Here is a 14,011-nt window from a genome sequence, read left to right on the forward strand (position 1 = left end):
AAAGGCTGCGCATTCTTTTTTGCGTAAATGGAGTGTTACAGTTCATTGTGCAGATGACTTGAATTCTTCAGCATTGCTTTTAGGTTTTGAATAAATGGGTTTGTAACTTCAATGACATGTCCTAACAGAGTTATTTTGGTAACTGTTATGTAAAACTATTTGTGCTATGCTGTAAAGCAGAGTCACACACACACCCTGTTTTTCACACCATGTTCCTTCAACTTTGTGGAGGTGCTAAATCAATAGAATTTTAGTTGTTGTCCTATAACTGCTGGAAATAGCAGGGGAGTAGCCCAAGCGTTTTATCTGTTGTCCGTGCAGTCTCTACTTATGTAGCCAAAAAGTCTCAAAATCAGCAATCTGTTCTTTGAACAATCCCAAAGGAGACTCCTTCACTTTTACATATTTTTAGTATATTTTCTCTATACATTTTTTCCAGACATTTCAGCACTAAACTTTTAAGATATGAGATATTCGCAGAATGGTTTTTTCACAGGTTTAGAAATGAAAATACATGTCTACGAAGTCCAGCTGGTAGCTTATGGCTATGTATAGTCTTTAGATTTTTTCCATATATCAGTAAAGTTAAAATAAATAACATACTTGAGATGGTGGTAAGTTCCAGCACACCTGCAGATTTTGAATGCTTTTCACTTTCAGTGGAAGAGTTAAATATCTTTTTCTAAATCTAAGTTAAGACACTTCATAAGTAGCAACAGAAAGAACTCTGTGATGGAACAAATTAAAGATTTGGGTACACCTCTTATTAGACACTTGACAATTAATCTTCAAAGTAAACAAGTTTTTTCTCAGTGATCAAGATTACTTTTAAGTGTTCCCAAGGTACCTCTACCCAGCTGTTACTCTGCTTATGCTTTCCTTAATCATCTTTATAGCAAAGACAGCAAGGAACAGCTGTAACCAATGCATATCTCATTATCTTTTCCTTGGCAAGCAAAGCGTGCATTGTATTTCATATCTCCCACCCTTTGCTGAAATATATGAGCTATTTGTTATTTTTCATTCCTCTTGTATCTGACTCACATAAAATCGTTACTACAGTTAAAGATTAGGCAATTTGAAATAAATGCAATAGAAATTTCCTGGAATCTGGTTAAATCAATCTTAGATGACCCTCAAGCCAGATGGATTCAGGGCCTGAACTAAAACGAAGCAAGATCTGTGATGCCAGTGACTTCATTAGGTGCTTCAGTAAACTTGATGTTTATTTCAACTACTGAATCCTCTTCTATTTTTCCTTCATTCAGCAAGGGCTACACAGATGTGGTGAAAATCCCTGAAGGGGCAACCCACATCAAAGTTCGGCAGTTCAAGACTAAGGACCAGAGCAGGTTCACTGCCTACCTGGCCCTGAAAAAGAAGAGCGGTGAGTACCTTGTCAATGGAAAATATATGATCTCCACTTCAGAAACAATCATTGACATCAATGGGACTGTCATGAACTACAGTGGCTGGAGTCACAAAGATGATTTCTTGCACGCAATGGGACACTCTGCCACAAAAGAGGTTCTGATTGTGCAGATACTTGCGACTGATCCAACTCAACCAGTGGATGTCCGCTATAGTTTCTTCGTGCCAAAGAAGCAAGGGCAAATGACTAACTCTGTCACCAGCAGTGGCAGCAGCAGCAGCAAAGTAACTTCAGAGCTCATGCAACCCCGCTGGGTTACGGGGCCTTGGCTTTCTTGTTCTCGAACATGCGACACAGGATGGCACACCAGGACTGTCCAGTGCAAAGATGGGCATGGAAAATTGGCCAAGGGATGTCTTCTGTCTCAAAGACCATCAGCGTTTAAACAGTGCTTGTTGAAAAAGTGTTAACCTGTGGTTGTGATCTTCTTTAAAAGACGTTTGGTTAAGCATTGTTGACATACTGATATTAGGTCTGCCCAGACAGAGAGAAGCAAAAGCTTCAATGTACTTACATACAGTCTCAAATTATGGGCAGAATCTGCCTATTTGGACCAAATGAAGACGTGCACTGCTTTAAATAATAGTAGGGTGATCTTAATACATCAAAAAACTAAGCATTAAAGTTGTTATAAGCCCTCAGTGTCTGCAAAAATATAAAATAAAATAATGCAAAAGAAGAAAACCTAATGAATGGAGGATCCTGGGATATTTGAAGGTCACAGAATCATCTCCCCCTTTTCACCTACCTCTAATACAGTATGTCCTTAGAAAACATCGCATGTATCCATGATACCACAGTAGCTTATTTTATACTGTTCTGTAAATATCTTTCATTTGGTCTGTCACTTTATATTACCTGATTCTATTAAAAAATCAAAAGACAAACTACATAAGCAAAGTGATTGACCAAAGTATATTGGCAGCCCTTCTAGACTTGGTCCATTCTTCAGAAGCGGCTGCAGATGTTTTACTGGAAAATGAAGAGCTTGCTGCTGGTTTGAAAAAGTAATACCTTTTGGGTTTGAAAAAGGAAACACGTTATTGTGCTAGAAGTTTCCTGACAGAGTATCATTCTATGACAAATACTCTGTTTCGGCCAAGAAATTCTCAGAGGAGCATTGCAGCAGCTTGCAGACCAGGGATCCCCATGTGTCTATTGCTCAAATACTAGCACCATTAGTGACTCCTCACCATGTGTATGTCAGAGTGAGGATTTGGCTGCTAGGAGGAATTTGTGTACTCTTTGCTTGTAAACTTTCCACTAGTTCCAGCTGTGTCACAGCTTGGGGTCCTTGTTCTCAATGAACAATAGCTGCTGGCTTCTTTTTTCATAAAACAAAGACATACTGTATTTTATAGAAACTAGTTAGAGAACCAAAAATTACAGGTAAGATAATCAAGTGTCTTCTGACTCAGATATTCTGAGGCTGTGTTCAACTGCTTTCTCTGTTACTTTCTGTATGGCTTCCACTTTGAATCTAACAATGTGTAATGTACCTACATCTTTTGAAGAGGCTATAAAGGTCAGAAAAACACAGCAAGAAGTTAATATTTTTGTTTCGTCCATCATGTCTAACTCTGGTATTCGTCTTACCAGGAAAAGTTTGTAACTATTTGACTTTTTTTTAAATTGTTTTCTGTGTGTTTTGGGTTTTTTTTTAAAAACTACAGAAGTCATTCATATTTAGTGTATCTACCATGTCTGGGAGAAGGAGGGATCACTAGGAAGTCAAACCACATCAGGATGTGGAGGGCTTGCCCAATATCAATAAGACTGTTTCCACAGTACAGGCAGTAGCTGTTAATAGTTCTCTTTGGCAACAGCTTCTGATTCCCATTATTGTCTGGTAGAAGTTCTACGACTGAAGATGGGCATTTCATCTTATGCAGGTAACAGGTGGATGCCTGATAGCAATCCTGTTAAAACCGTTTCCTTTTACATCAGCAGGCTTTGAATTAAGCCCTAGGATAACAGTTACCGAAAGAAGTAGTCGTCATACGCCAATGAAAACAGAATCCCATCTGTCTTTTATTCACTCATTCATCCACACAGGACAGTGTGAGACAGTGGGAGGATTTTCAGACAAGCCTCTGAGCTGTAAGTCAGTGGTACTCAGGCAGTAAAATAATCCAGGCTCTCCTGAAAATCTCAGTTATGAAATCAGTAGAGAAGACTTGTTGGCATATGTATTACGAAGGGCAGGTCTCACTCTAGGCTGACACAAACATGTTTTTGCAACTGAGGCATGTTTGTGTGAACTCTAAGAAAGCATGTGATGATTTCAAAACAGCACAGAATTGGTACATCTAGTAGTATGAAACCTGGAGAAGTATCTATTTTTGTACCCTGTTCTAAATAAACAGTAACAGGGACAGGGCCTCCTTCTCTGTCCAAGTGAATTACCAATGAATGTTACTAGTCATCTTCAGCTTTCAAAAGTGATGTGGCCTTCCTGTTAGGAGTATTCTTATGCAAAATGGTGAATCTTGAGGAAAATTCCCCACTCAATCTGTGATCCCACCCTAAGAACAGCAATCAAGGCTCTGAATATTTGCAGAGATCTGGAAAGTTAAGGTTTATGTCTTCTCTACCTGTTAACATAAGATCACTTAAGTGTCTTATTTTTCCTTCAAACAATCTAATTTTTACACTCATAAATGTATTAACATGTTCTAGAACCTCTTATAAAAGTTCATAACAATTAGAAAACATCATGAGAGGAAAAATAAGGAGATAATATGTCACAGCATAGACTTAACATTTGTCTCTGCATACAGCTGTTGTATTAAGTGGCGTTTGTTTTTCCTGTATTTTATCATAATAGAGACACAATGCACAAGTATTTGTGTTTGCATCTTAGTAGTAATTTATTATATATTCAACAAGATGAGTAAAGTTTTTGGATGCTGTTCAGGCTCCAGAAGAGCAATACCACATGCGGGTATAAATTTAAAGCTTCCTCAAATCAAGAGTATCTTTTTCGTAGGAAGAGTTTATTTATAAAAAATAAAAAAGTGTGAGAAAGAACCACTATAGTGATTTTTCCCCTTTTCACTAGTGTAGTAATGAAGAAAATTAAGATGCAAAAAAAGCAGTGGCCTTTATATGGTAAGAGGGCCAAGGGAGCAACCCTGAAAGTGTAAGATAAACTAGGTCATCCTGCTCTAGTTAACACTTGCTTTTTAGCTGTTCTTTGTAATCAGACTCCAAATCCAAACCTTGCTTTTGTTAGTCACAGCTATCTCATGTAGCTGATGAATGAAAAGTTGGTGCCAGGTATATGACTTTTGTCATGTCAGCTTCTCGACTAAATTCCTTGTCTCTCACACTGCTATGTCATTGTTTACATTACTACCAAGTGTTGCCAAATAAGATTCCTAAAATGCATCTAGGGGATCGAAACCTGGAGTATTGCTCTTTGCATAGAAATCAGCAATGCTCAGTGTTAAACTCACTGCTGACTTTTCAGGACACATCACTAGTGTCCTTTGGTGGATCCCGAAGCATCGGTGCAGTTAGGGCATCTGCTTTGCAGATAAGACATTCTCACTAGGAAAAAAATCCTATCATCTTTGGTTTGACTGTACACAAGGAATTGAATTTACCTGCCCTCCTGTGGAAACAGTTTTATCGTGAGGGGGAGAGGGAATAGTCTTGTGGATTAATAACAACTGTAAAAAGAAAAAAAAAAAAAAGGCAACACAGCACTGAAAAAAATAAAATAATTTATTGTTTTTACAACTGGTATGTGAACGGATGTAATGAATTTATTTATTCTTATTTAACAGAAATACCAATTGTGCAAATTCTATATTTAAAATGTTTTGCTATCGTCTCTGTCTCTCTTTCTGTCTTTTAATTTATGCTTCAAATTTGTGTTGAAAGTACGCCTTGTGAGTTTACATAATGTATGGCACTGGTTATTTTTTTATGTTTTTATTTAGAAAGCTTTCTGCATGAAACAGGAATATATGTGTATACATGTGTGCACACTGTACAGACGTATATTCTTTTTCTGCTGCCATCTTTTCCTTAGCGATTTTTAATTTTGTGACACCTCATGCTCAAAGCTCCTTGTTACACTTCACTTCCAAAATCTCTCAACTAACAAGTCACAATGCTCTGTGGACCCAAACCCACCCATACCAGCTCCTAAAGAAGTCAGACAGCAGTCTTGCTTCGCACAAGTGCGTGCAATGTGTGCCTCAGTGATTTACCACCAAAGCTAGCAGGAGTCTTACTCTTTGCTTCAATGGGAACAGGTTAATGCTTGCAGTACGTAAGTCCTCTATATGTGAGTCAAGGATCTGTGATTTGCCAGGCTGTCAAGTGAGTCTTCCATCATGCAGCTTCTTATGTTTAAGTGAAAATACTGAAGATAAACTCTTGTGTGCCTCTTTAAAAATACAGCTGAAACAACATATGATTTGGTTTATGAAGACTGAACCTTTAAAAAAAGCTACTTTTTCAGTCTTTCCTCCATTTATATACATACATAAATATAAATATATGGCTATAAAAAGTCAAGAGTCCAGTTTGGAAAGCTTTGCAATGTTTTACTTCATTGCATTGGTTCTTTGCACCACATCAGGCGTAGCCAGCCAAGCATGTATTCCCAGTGTTTCTTTGAAAATAACAGTATCTGTTTGCTTCCACTTCTTTTCCAGTCCAACTACTGCTAAACTCAAGGGAACTTGTATTGGACCCACTGTAAACAAAAAAGAATGCAATATAAACAAACCTACAGCTTTCCTACAGTCAGTTTATTTGTCACAATACAAGTGACTTATGTAGCCACTTCAACGTAAGGGCAGTAATACAGACTGCAAATAATAACTTTCAATAGTTTGAAACAGATCCTCCTTATCAGTGTCCCCATTCACAACAAAATAAATGCCATCTCAGCCTCTCTCCCCACTGTCTGCTGCCATCCACGCACTTCTGAAGACTGAGAGTCAGCTACAAGGTTTTACATAAAATTGTGACAGCCAGTGGGTGATGCTTCCTCACTGAAAATGTACTCCAAAAACCCAAGAAATTACTATGAGCCTTGACTTTGATGATCTCTAGGGCTGGCTTTAAACAGGATTTGTAAGAATGAAATGTCAACAGTTGTGGGGTTTGTCACTGAGGAAGATGGAGCCTATGGCAAGCGACAAAAATAGAGTCTCTGAGCATAGGCTGCAGTTTCCGGAAAAAAAAATATGCTGGTTCGGAGGGCTTTGTTAGTTTTTCTGAATAAGTGATTAGTTTTACAGAGTTGCCATAGTGCATCACCTCATTCATACTTCTTATTGGCAGCATTTTCAAGAGGGTTTTTTGCTGTGGGTACACTCATATTAGCTTGTATAGTAAAGCTAGTGCAACGTTCTTGTTTCAAATAATGTTGCAAATGCAGATATTTCTCATTTATCATGTGTATCAGTAATGACTCTTAAAGAAATTATTAGGTCCTCTGCTGGCACCACCAAATGTAGCTCTAGGGTTTAGATTTCACTACAAATGCAAGTGTCAGTGATGGTGTACAAGATGTGAAATGCCTCAAACATATTCATAGTCTTCCAGGTGAGTGGTGTAGGAACTTCTCTCCTGACACACCATACCAAACATCTTGATACTGTCCCATTATTCTGCACGTTGTGGAGTTGCAAGTCGAAAACAAAACTTATAATGTCATTTACCTTGAAAGTTGTCTGTAAAGGCTCACGGTCACTGTAAGGACACTAAAATCACTTCCACATACACCAGCATTTCATAGTCCATGTTGAAACGCATGAACACATGTAGAATTTAACTGCAAATGCATATTTTCTGTGTGTTCATGTGTATGCTTGTGTATATATAAACACATGCGTATGTATAGACAAAAACAAATATTTGGGTCTGCATTACTCCCACTCACATAGAGTTTAGTTGTACCTATGTAAATTCAAAGTAACTTCATTACATCATTTGGCTTTGCAGGAGCTGCTTCAGAAATACCACTTTAAGTGACAGCATAATTTTGTCGTTTAATTTATAGGAACTTGTTTACACAATTTATCATATGGACTGTGAAATTTTTAGATAGTTTATCCTATGAAACATACTCATTGACAGTCAAGCATAAATGCTTTGTTAAAATCCCATCAGATAGAGGAAATAATGTACTGAATTCAAGTAAGTTGGAGACAGTATAATACTCCCGTAGAGCAATAAATCATTCAATTACTGTTGCCAGGTCATCTGTCTAACATAAGATGAAACAAGAGAGATATTGTAGGGAAGACTAAAGGGAAAGCACAAGGTTTGGGTTTGCTTAGTTTATTTCATAAATATTATGTGCCTCTTCATAGACTTTGCTGGTGTCAGCATATTCTGTAAAGTGTCACTTTGTGCATTACAGAACTCTTGGCTGAAATACCAGTACCCTATGAAAAAACAAGAGGAGTCACAGAACTTCTTTTCATCCTAGTATGTGTCTAATCAGAGAGAGTTAACATTTTTAGAGCACTACTATGTCAGCCAGTTTACATCATAAATATGTTATGCAAATATAAATTCATTTGAACTGAACTGTACAAGGTCTACACTGTACTATGACACATTGAAGGCCAATATTTTGTTTTGTAAACTATAACATATGTATAATTTACCAGTTGTAATCTTAAAACATTTGGTTCTGTGATTTCAGTAAAAGTAATAAATATAAACTGTATCATAGGTCTAAAATATTTGTCCTGTATGGTATATTGTTGGCCACTTGTGCCCCGCTAGACACAGATGAGCATAAAGAGATTGAGCTCATCCCTATGCTAAGTAAGTCATCAATGTTCTTTCAATATGTAAACAGTGCACTTCAGCTGTGGTGGGGTGGAGTTGTGTCAAAGTGTTTTTCTGAGTGATGAAATATAATGGGAAAGAGCAGAGAGCGGTATTTGGCCCCTCTCCAGAGCCTTAGAAAAAGTTCCTGTTTGCTGCAGTGCAGAAAGATGGTAAATACTGTGTAAAATGATCTAAGAATAGTAAGAACCTGCCAGAATGGATAATGGCAGAGTGCAATGTGTGCAGATGTGCTGGTACAGCATATGTGTCTAAGGAACAAGAACAGTAACTAGGGGATTGGGCTAGTGAGACAGAGTTATATACACACTTCACCCCAGTGAAGTGTGGCTCTTAAGATGGGTTATGACCAAGATTTACTTTTCTAATCGAACTGTATTGTTATGCCTTATAATTTACCTTTCATGCTGATTTCTTCCTTATCCTTTCTCATTCCACAACACTACGTTGGAGTTTTTCTTGTTCCCTGAAAATGATGCTTTCTTTCCAAAAGTGAGAGCAAACTTGTCCTGTTTAAATCTTACCCTGAGTGTGTGTCTAATATATTGATGGTGATTTAAGAATTTTGGATTTTGCCTTTTTTTTTAAATTGTTTTCCCTTTATTTTGTTTTACAAATTGTAAATGAAATTTGTTCTTACTTACAGAAACAACTTATATATACCTAGGAATAACTTTACTTTCTAGGTTCAAACAACAGCAGTGAAGCTTTACAGAGCTGCCAGTCACTGTAGAGAGATCCAAAGTCTTCAGAAAAATTTGTCTAATAATCTATTATATTACATATAGATCTGCTTGAACCACATTACAAGAGAGCTGTCCTGCTAAGTGCTTGGTACAGTATATGTCTATATATATGCACAATATTACATATTTGTGATATTACTGTTACATACTCTATACATATGTAAAAGTGTTTCAGAAAATCTTGTTTATACGTTTACACTGGATGTCTTCTATGACTGGCCACTGCCCATCAGAAAGAATAAAGTGGTCAAGAGCAGTGAAGGGCACAGTTAAAAACTTGTACTAAAAGGCAATTTTACCATTTACCCTTACCCTTTAGGGAGACGATTAATCTGCTACACTCTTCAGTAAAAATTGTCTAACAGGTGTTCATCACCCTCTGCATCTTCCCACAGCCAGGATGCTGTGGCAGAGCAAAACCTCTACCAACTCCTTGTCTGCTTCTGCCCACCTGCAGCTAGAAATAGCAGACATGAGAACTTGCAACAGCTTAATCCTCTACTTCTAGATATATTTTCCCTCTTAGAGAACTCCACAGGTGTTATCACCTCAGAGATACTTCAGTACCTCCTCTGTATGTTTGTCTGCATAACAAGCTGCAGTGTCACTGAGTGATTATAGCAGGTCCTATCTTCCCAAAATTCCATTTTTATTTCTCATTTTAGAGTTTGCAGTAGCTCAGAGTAAGCGATTACTGGGAATGGAAGCCTGTTCACATGAAAAAACAAATAGAGCAGAGATAGACTTTGTTAAATGTCCAACACTGTCATAATCCCATTACTGTGCAGGGACTGTTCTGTATCAGAGAGATAAACTCATTCTCTCTTAATGTATTTTCCATCTCTTCATAATGTGACATTTCACCTCTTCAGAAACTACATGTAGTTATGTATGAGGAGGGAGACTTCTATTCCTAAGACTCTGAACTTGTAGACCCACCTCTCATTTTTAGGTGGGTATGCAAGTTGGATTTGATCCAATTTCAGTCCCTAGCTAAACTTTTAAAAAAAAAAAAAAACACATTTTTTTGAAACCTCAGTATATATCAATAATTGAACTAGAAAATTTTCAAGTCTTTCCACATTGCTTATACTGTTACCTCCTCCTTATGCTGTTCTTTGTGAAGTTTAACGTAATACCTTCATCATACTTACACCATTTGGCATTCTAAGCTGACCCAAGGACAGGGCTGGAGAGGAACTGTGTGTGGAAAAATAATTTAACAAAAGTCAAGGAAAAATTCTTATTTTCCATACTTGGAGGACTGGGGAGGCAATCTCTTTGCCTTCCCTCTATTATTCTGGGAAATGTTTGTCTAAGTGAAAGTAGATGAACATCATGTGCAACCTAAGGATGAGCTTCTCAAAGAGGCCATTGTGGCCATTGCCACCACAGCCTCACTTCTACAAGTGTTGCTAAACAAATACCATTAGACAGGACAGTTGGATGTAATTCCAGAGAGTGCACATGCATTTACCTGTAGGAAAGAAAAAGATGCCTCAGAAGGCATAAGGGATAAGAAGTGTTGTATTCTGTAATCCTTACTAGCATGAATGCATTTTGTCACAGGAAACTTGTAAGCATGTATTTCTGTCTAGCTATCATTTGGTTCCACTGTGTGTATTTATGTTATTTCTTACATCTATTCTTCTACCTCACTAAGACTTTACCTAAAGGACCTGAATCTGCAGAACTAAAGCCAAACTCTCCCACACATCTCTAACTGCATAAGCCTGAGTTGCTGCTAACCAAACTCACGTTAGTAGCAATGCTTCCCAGTAAATTGTGACTGCTGTCAGTTGGGTGTTAAAGGAACAGTGTTCCCTGCCCTTGTAGCTCCAGGAGAAGAGGCGAGTCAGGGGGTGAGCCTAGCAGCCACACGAGAGCCCTGCTGGCATCAACTCTCACATTGTCTTGAGGGGTGAAGCAGATTGAACTTTCAGATCCTGCATGTGTGCAAGGACATGCCTACCTCTAGCTCACATGAGTGCATCACAGAGTTGTGCATCAGAAATGAATTCTTTTCATAGCACCAGTTCTGCTAGTCATCTTTTTTTCTCCTTATACCTTTATGGTGTTACTTCAAGAGAGTGCAGTCAAGATGGATTTTATATTTTTCGCTCTGGAGGCACTGAAGTCCTCACTCCTTTAGAGTCTGAGTTGCTGCGGTAGCAGATGGTGTGCCTGGGCCCTCTATTGATGGGAGCTGGGCGTTCTCATGCCCACTGATAATTTCCCTGTTACGATCTGTATGCCCTAGTGAGATTTGCAGATGTAAATTCTGCCCTAGCCATGCCAGTGACCACAGAAGGGCCATACGCATGTGTTAGCGCACATAAAGTGTACATCCTTGCAAAAAAAAACGTGCAAATTGCCTTCAATCGGCAATCCAGCAGAAGCCCATTAGAAGCAAACCCCATGCAGCCATAAAGTCATGAAGGTACCCCAGGGAAACATCTGCTTGGTAGGCAGGAAGGCACTGGGGCAGTGAACACCACTACAGTCCCATAGTGCCTGAGAGCATCAGGTAACTATAACATCTTGAAATAGTTGAAAGCTGGCAGCTGGCCACCTAGGCAATTGCTTAGATGGCAGCTAGCCAACAGGTTGGCAAACGAGCTTAGTTACCTAGTAAAGGTGGTCTGTAACTAAAGGGTAATGAAAATTATACTGGAAACTTTCAGAGCACTTTAAAGTGGTCAATTTAAGACAGGGCTCTGCCCACTGGAAGTGGTCCTTTGCTGAAGGCCTTGCTGTGCTAGGGCTGGTTTTGTCCAGAAAAAACAGTGTTAGATGCATTCTGTGTGGGCTGTAAGGAATGTTTTCACACAGATATTTATGTGGCATGCTAGGATCTGACAGCCATCCAGAGGGGTTTCGGCCAATATTTCATTTTAAATATATGCTGCACACAACCAAATAAAAGCACGTGAAATAGCAGTGCTTCTGAGGGGTAACCCAAACGGCAGGGCAGCCACAGAGAGCGGACACAGACTCTGTATGGTAAACCGGCGGCTAAAGAGGTATAGGTTCTTTTGACAGGAATTTGAGCTATGAAAGGATTTAGGGGGAAATTACCAACCAGTCTGGCATTCAAATGCCAAAATACACAGTCAGATTCTTGGCTGCATAAGCCACACTGTAATGCTCTTCAGCTTCAATTCAAAGGGAGAAAGGAAGTTGCAAGACTTTTCTGAAAACCTCAGCCTCTTCATGTATGCAGGAAATCGCCATCAAAGTGCTAGCCCTTCATCAGGTTAAAATGAAACTGTGAACTGTAGTATTATATATGAAGAACTTCAGAGGAGAAGAGGAAGAAACAAAGGATATTTTGTTTCCCTCTCCATCAGAATAATTATCATTCAGGGATGAGTTAGTTGTGTAGTAACTTTTTTTTTTCCCCAAAAACAGTTTCTTAAGGCCCAGCAGAGGCAGAACGTAAGACAAGTTGTGAGGTTACTGTCAAACGCTTTACCTCTAAAGGGCCTCTGCCTGCCTCAGCCTGCTGAAGGCCCTTCCAGTGTGGCTCCAGTCTCGAGTTCCTTTTCCTAAGAGCCTGCACCTTCCACTTCCTTTGGCCACATTCATAATACTTATTTAAATCATCACCTGGGTTGTTTTCAGAGCTAGTCAGGTTTCTAGAAATACATAAATGAGGATGCTAAAGACCTAGGTTAGGAAAAAAAACCACAAGTGGCCAAAAAATGAAAAAAATAGGAGACACAGTTACTTCTCACTTACAACTGAAGGAAAGTAGCTGAATGCCCTGGGTTTGTCTGGCATAGAGTTAATTTTCTTCAGTTTGTCATACTGGTCTGCCAAGAAGAGGGCAGAGAGTGTATAGGAAGCTGGCAGAGGACACAGCTGCAACAGATGACACAGGCTGGCCAAGGGGATCTTTGATAATGTGTCTCACCGTGTTCAGTATATAACTAGGGGAGTTAGCCGGGGGGTGAGGGGATTGCTATTCAGGAACAGGCTGTGCATTGGTTTGTGAGTGGTGACTGATTGCACTGTGCATTACTCACCTTGTATATTCTTTGGTTACTATTATTATTATTTTTCTCTTCCTTTTCTGTTCTATTAAACTGCCTGTATCCCACCCCACAAGTTTTACCTTTGTTTTTCCAATTCTCCTCTCCATTCCACCGGAGGGAAGGAGTAAGTGAAGTACTTAGTTGCTGGCTGTAGCTAAATCACTACACTAGAGGACCACAGAAACTACAGCAGTATCCATATGGCAATAGACGGAGGTTATTTTAGCAGTGTGAAATGTTTTCTGATTCCAACAGCACACAAAAAAGTACCAAAGCAATTTGCCAGTGACAATAATGTGTGGTGTAATGTTGAGGATGAAAAACTTTCGGCTGGGTTTGACCCAGTATAAACCATCCCTGAGTTTGCTCCAGTAATGTTGAGTGTTAGCCAACTGTATCTGGGCTTTAAATCTGAATAGTATCCATCATTTGAATATAGATAAATATTAAATTATGTCTACACTTAGGACATAGCCTTAGTGTTGACTTAAAATGTAGCTCACATTTCTAAATCATTTCAGTGAATTTGTAAATCACATCCTTAAAGCTTTTGAAAAACATATTTTATTTTTTTTTTCAGTCTGCTATTTAACACTGTAGTGTGATTCTAGCCAAGCCCTGAAATCCCACGCAAGGCAGATTATGTTCAGTTCTCTGGCTGTCTACATATTTTCCTCCCCTATGTACCTTACAAGCCAATGCCTGAATATAGTGTAGAAGTGTATCCTTAGCATACACCCAAGAGACCACATTCAGTATCCTGTCACCCATCATATTGAACTGATTGATTCTATGAGGATTGTTAATAAAAGCATTATTTCAAAAATGTCTCTTTACTTAAAGTCTCTTTTTTTCAATGTTATAAGTAGTTATGGTAACTTCTTCCTGCCACCTATGCTGCCAAAAGCCACAATCCATCCATGAAAAAGCTGCTCCGTCCAAACACATTTTTCAGTGGACAGCAGCATTCC

The 14,011-nt window shown here is 38.7% G+C and overlaps 1 protein-coding gene across 1 annotated transcript in view; it reads left to right on the top strand.

Moving 5' to 3' along the window:
- The window catches only part of ADAMTS5 (ADAM metallopeptidase with thrombospondin type 1 motif 5), a 49,607-nt gene extending 35,739 nt beyond the window's left edge, over positions 1 to 13,868 (top strand). Inside the window, exon 8 of the mRNA XM_054068217.1 lies at positions 1,269 to 13,868. Within this exon, the coding sequence (XP_053924192.1) occupies positions 1,269 to 1,842 (574 nt within the window). The 3' untranslated portion in view covers positions 1,843 to 13,868. The remainder of the gene's footprint in view (positions 1 to 1,268) is intronic.
- Positions 13,869 to 14,011: the final 143 nt, after the last annotated feature.

This window comes from Cuculus canorus, chromosome 1, assembly GCF_017976375.1.
Source record: "Cuculus canorus isolate bCucCan1 chromosome 1, bCucCan1.pri, whole genome shotgun sequence".
Lineage (NCBI taxonomy): Eukaryota > Metazoa > Chordata > Aves > Cuculiformes > Cuculidae > Cuculus > Cuculus canorus.